Source organism: Apium graveolens, chromosome 6 (genome assembly GCF_009905375.1).
Source record: "Apium graveolens cultivar Ventura chromosome 6, ASM990537v1, whole genome shotgun sequence".
NCBI lineage: Eukaryota > Viridiplantae > Streptophyta > Magnoliopsida > Apiales > Apiaceae > Apium > Apium graveolens.
In genome coordinates, this window is record NC_133652.1 from 41,090,654 (window position 1) to 41,096,453 (window position 5,800).

At 33.7% G+C, this 5,800-nt stretch overlaps 1 protein-coding gene across 1 annotated transcript; it reads left to right on the forward strand.

Annotated features, from left to right (window-relative positions):
* The first annotated feature begins 285 nt into the window (after window positions 1-285).
* LOC141664939 (uncharacterized) lies at window positions 286-1,179 on the forward strand. The gene has a single exon (XM_074470896.1). The coding sequence runs from the start codon at window positions 286-288 to the stop codon at window positions 1,177-1,179; it is 894 nt and encodes a 297-aa protein (XP_074326997.1).
* The last annotated feature ends 4,621 nt before the right edge of the window (window positions 1,180-5,800 follow it).

Genomic DNA, 5,800 nt, shown 5'->3' on the forward strand with positions numbered 1-5,800 from the left:
AAGACTTTCTTGTGGCAGATACTGTGTTGTCGATTACGATCAGAGCATAAGATTGTGCTTCATGTTGCCTCATGTGGTATAGCTGTTGTGTTGCTTCCTGGTGGAAGAACCGCACACTCCCGCTTTCACATTCCACTCAAGCTTGATGAAAATTGTTCTGCCGGTTTAAGACACGGGACTGATATTTCTGAGCTACTTCAGTGAACTGATTTAATAATTTAGGACGAGGCTCCTATGTAACATCATCATGCTTTTGAATGCGTTAATCGATCCTTGAGAGATATTATGTCTGCTATTGATAAAAGCAGAGCTAAAAAGCCATTTGGTGGTATAACCATTATTTTTGGTGGAGATTTTAGGCAGATACTTCCTATCATTCCAAAAGTGTCAAGGGTTGAAGTTTTCTGCTCTACCCTCAATAAATCCAAGCTTTGGGAATCCTGTGAAGTATTTTTATTGAAGCAAAACATGCGGATTAATGAAGGAAATAGTGATTTGGAGAACAAAACCATTGCGGACTTTAGCAAGTGGCAGCTTGCTGTCGGTGATGGCAAAGAAACCAATATTTCTCCAAGTCCAGACACTGGTGAAATGTTAATAAAGATTCATGATCAATATATCGTTCATACATCCAGAGATCCAATCCAGAAGCTTTTTGAAGTGACGTACCCAGATTTTATACAAAATATCTCTTCACATGAATACCTCAGATCAAGGGCCATACTCACACCTACCAATATCATGGTGGATGAGATTAATACAACGATACTTGAAAAAATTCCTGGCATGGTTTACACTTATCTGAGTCAGGATTCAATTGATGATGCAGGTGATGATGATAATGATTTCAGATCCGCTTTTCCAGTTGAGTATCTAAACTCTATCAATATGCCTTGCATTCCTAAGCATGAGTTAAAATTGAAGGTAGGAGTTATCGTCATGCTTATGAGAAACTTAAACCAGATCATGGGATTATGCAATGGTACAAGAATGATTGTGAAATCCTGTAGGAAGAACAGTATTGAATGTGAGATTTTGTGTGGCTCTCATGTTGGAACGAAACATCTAATACCCAGAATTGAGATGATTCCAAGTGACACGAACTGGCCGTTTGAATTTAAATGCGTTCAGTTTTCAATTCAAATATGTTATGCCATGACGATTAACAAAAGTCAGTGACAATCACTTGATACGATTGGGCTTTACCTTCTTAAAGCAGCTTTCTCGCACGGACACATTTATGTTGCTATATCTAGAGTGACACGACCTGAAGGCCTCCATATTATCATAGATAGTTGTGATGGTATTAGCACATATATTACAAATAATGTAGTTTTTGAGGAAGTGTTTTACAATCTTCCAAGTGTAGACAATTGACATGACATATTAAGAACTTCCTGTAACATTTTTCTATATTTCCTTCTTAACTCTGGATTTATTGTGTTTGGTATATCAATGGTGTAAGTTCAACATCCAAAATTTACACTTTTTTTACTGCATCCGTCTATAAACATAATATAAACAATAAATCTCCAATTATTTTGTCTATTAAAAATATGTATAATCTGTTTGATTAGGAAGATTTTCTTAATTGTTTATATACTGTACATATTTTATTAGGAATTGGATTTCAGGTTTCCCTTTTTCTGTTGGCAAAAACCCAAATGATAAGGTTGGTTAGTTTCCATAATCACATCAAACACTTACCTTAAGAATTATCAGTAAATTAAACCGGGATATTACTCTAATTCTCAATTAAAGGAATAGATTTGCACTATCAATTTCGAGCTAAATTGTTGGCATCTCCCTAATGCCTTGCTGGTTAAATATATTTTCAACATTTTTACAGGAGTTTTGTCATTTACTAAGCATCATCCTTTTTTTCTCTCAAGAGTTCAACCATTTTGTAAGATCTTCAATTCTTTAAGCGATTTATACAGTTCTTAGAATATTGAATGTATAAATATCTTACATGCTGAGTTGTTATTAAATTTTTGAATGAACTTTTTTCTTGCTCTTCTTATAGTGATCTTTTTCAATGGAATCATTTGATCGTCTATCCAATCTCGACAAGGGAAGCACTAATTGGAAAATTAAGGTCAGGGTTACTAGGATGTGGGCTAACATGACTTTAGAGACGAACTCACTGAAAGGCTACAATCTTATTCTCCTTGACGATGATGTATGTTTTAAATTTATTCATCTTTGCATTATTTGCTGTCAATCCTTTTTTCCAGTATTATATATTTATGTCATTTATATTATCTAAATGTAGGATAACCATGTTCATGCCTTTGCCTATCATAACATTTGGAATGGATTTAGCACGAAAATTGTGGAAGGAGGTGTCTATGTTTTTGACCAGTTTGTAGTTAAAGATCCTGTTGGAAACTTGAAGCCTGTGCAGTCAACCCTCTGCATCAGATTTATAGGCTCCACTACTGTGAGGACTGCTGATGATGATGGCATGATCCCTTCGCAAAAGTTTGAGTTTTTAGACCTGGGAGATTTGTTTGCAGAAGCAAATAAATGTCTTCCTCAACAGCAGCCTGAATTTGCAATAGGTCTGGTAACACACTCTTTTAACTCGATATTATCGTAATTAACTCATATGGAACAATTCTCTTACAATTATAAGACAGTCTACTTTAATACTGTGTAAATAAATTTTGTGTTAAACAGATATTATTGGAGTTGTGGAGGAGTATGAAGGTTTGAACAAGCTTCATACTCGATACGGAGATAGGGACATTGTGAAGTTTAGAATATGCGATTCAAAGTAATATGCATGTATATTTGATCAGTAGTGTAATTACGCATATACACCGCATATTGCTAATAGATTATTAACATATATGATATCTAAACCTATTTTGTAGTAATGCCCACAAAGTTACTGTTTGGGGTGATCTTGCTGTGTCGTTCAACAACGAGATGGCTAGAAATCCAAAAAAACAGATCATTGCTATTATAACAAGTACAAAAGTGACTACATTTATGAGTAAGTACTTATGCAATCAAATCTATTACACAGTTATATTCTTGCTGATTAAACAATTAACTTTATTCCCATATATAGGTTCTGTTCAGATTGGTACATTACCATCTACTCATCTATATATAAATCTAGATGATGAATCTGTGAATGATATGAGGCAGAGGTAACAAGTAAATATAGAGTTAAAATTAACTTATCGACGTTTTGCTCTATTTATTAATTTCTTCAATATGTTTAGGTTGCTTGAGGAAGGATATATAATGAAAAGAGACAAATTGTTCCAAGCTAAACAAATTGAAATGGTTCCCACATTATTTGAAAAATTGTCACTCAAAGACCTTAATGAGAATCTGACATACGATCACCTCAAGGTATTGCATTTATATAATATTCAGAAATGGTATTTTTATATGGTTGCTTTTTGTTGTTAAATATTATATTTTCATAGTACCCTCGGAAAAGAATTTGATGCACCTTTAAGATCATTAAGGTCGATGAGGAAACAAATTGGTGGTTTTATAGCTGTGACAAATGTCTCCACGAGGTTGAGCGCATTGGAACAGTATTCAAATGTACCCAATGTCCTCAAAACATTCCCGTGTCTCCGAAGAGGTAACCTAACTATTTCAATTTATTGAAATATTTGTAGGCTTGATACTGTTAATTAAAGCCTTTAAAAAATAGCTAACTATTTTCTCAAGGTTCCGTATCATGGTCCTTGCCGAGGATGAGACATTTGCCTGCAATATTGTTTTGAATGATCGAGTTTCTAGAAGAGTTCTTGGAACAAGTGCATGCAAAGGTGGTTTCTGATTACGATAAGGTAAATAACGGTTGAAATAAAACAGCTGCAGCGTCACCATGTTATACCACATATACATTCTTATTTTCTACAACTGTGTTCAGGATTCCTCCAAAGCCTTTCCAGAAGTGATTAAATCATTAGTCGGAAGACTAATTTTAGTTGAGCTCGGTCTGACAAAATCAAACGTTGTTGAGGATAACAACATCTTTTATGCTGATGATTTATATGAACCAACGATGAACACTCCAACTCCTTCTGAATCTCCAATTATGTCCGAAGATTATTCCATCAACATGGGTTTTGAAGTGAGATTATAATGCGGTTATGTTACATTTGAGTTCTCTTTAGTATTCCATGCTGAATACTAATATTTGCAGACTTTCTTATTAAAACGTCTTTGCATGTATAGTACTCTGAAGGTGATGACGGTAATGGTACTCCAGGCTCTGCTAAATCTGTTACCAAAAAAATTAAGAAGGTACTGACAATAACTAGCATCCTATGTTAGACATCCTATTTACTTATATACCAAAATGCTTTTCGCTGACTAGGAATTGTCCTTATTCATCACTCTACAACTATGTCCACCTAATTTAATTAATGAATATGTCACTTTTGCATGCAGGATGGTTGATAGAATGCTTCAACTTTGAGTATTTTCCAGAGCTTTCATCTTGCTTATGGCTGAATGATTTTTTACAGTTATTGTCCACGTGACATTTTTGCAATTTCGATTGCTTAACAATGTTTTTACCCTATTTTCAACATTTGTTATCTATGTATTTGATTTTTAATCCTTCATAACTGTGATCAGCGTCATCACACATAAATAAAATTTTGGTTTAAAATATTTAAATATTACCTTGATCATCTACGTTTAATGAAGCATGGTTGAAGCACTACTTTTATTAAAAAGTAGTGCTTATTTATCAAGGACCCTGTCGTGCACCATTTAATTTGACAATCAATGTCCTTTATGGACATAAGATTTTATAATGGAAAGAAATGTTTAATTTCAAATTGTATAGAGAAAAGATCATTTTTTCAAAGAAGACAAGTTCTTAAATTTGACTCGAAACATTCATGATGAGCAGCCTTAAATTCAAAATAAAGTGTCAGACTATATATTTTAAATTCCCCGCATTACTCAATATTCAAATTTACCAAATGTAACTCCTTTCCATCTCATTATACAAGTTTCCACGATATTTCCCGTGAATAACCTCAAAATATGCTCCTTAATTTTGACATAAATCAATACCTTAATTATGGCAATCATGATTCACACATTGCTTTGTTTAGGATTATGATATAATATGCGTATTGTTTGTGATTTGCAGAGTATACCACAACCTATAAAATTATCCTAATTGCCTACAATCAAGATGGCAATATCTTCCTTTAAAATTGGTGTTATTGAGTATCTTTCCCATATTCAAAATCGATCCTATTCTACTTAGACTGTACTATATATTCAGTAACTTTTATAGTTGTTCTACACTAAAATTGTTGAAGAACATACAGGTTTGTATACATATTTCTCTTCAATTTTAACAAAAAATACTATACATAATACATTAATCCTATAAACATTTATCATCTTTCAGCCAGGTATGGATGACCATCAACATTTGTCCGATATGAATGCCACTCAAATTGCATGGACATTGAAAGTTAGGGTGACAAGAATGTGGAGGTCACTGAATGGTCATGGAGAGGTCTCGAGGCACAATCTTATTTTACTCGACTGTGAGGTGAGATTGCTTTTAATCTATTGCAAGTAATTGAGTTCACCACGTTTCTATTTTTCATATTCATTATTCATGAATATACTTTCTTTATATTACAGAATACGCACATGGTTGCAGTTGTTTCACCTGCTATTTGGAATCAATTTTCCGGACTTTTGATTACAGGAACCTTATACTGTGTAAGGAACATAGGTATCATGCCTGCAACTGGTTTGTACAGGCCTGTGCGTAACACAAACTGCATAC

What these genes read in the sequence shown, in the direction of transcription:
- LOC141664939 (XM_074470896.1), top strand. Translation starts at nt 286, where the DNA reads ATGTCTGCTATTGATAAAAGCAGAGCTAAAAAGCCATTTGGTGGTATA.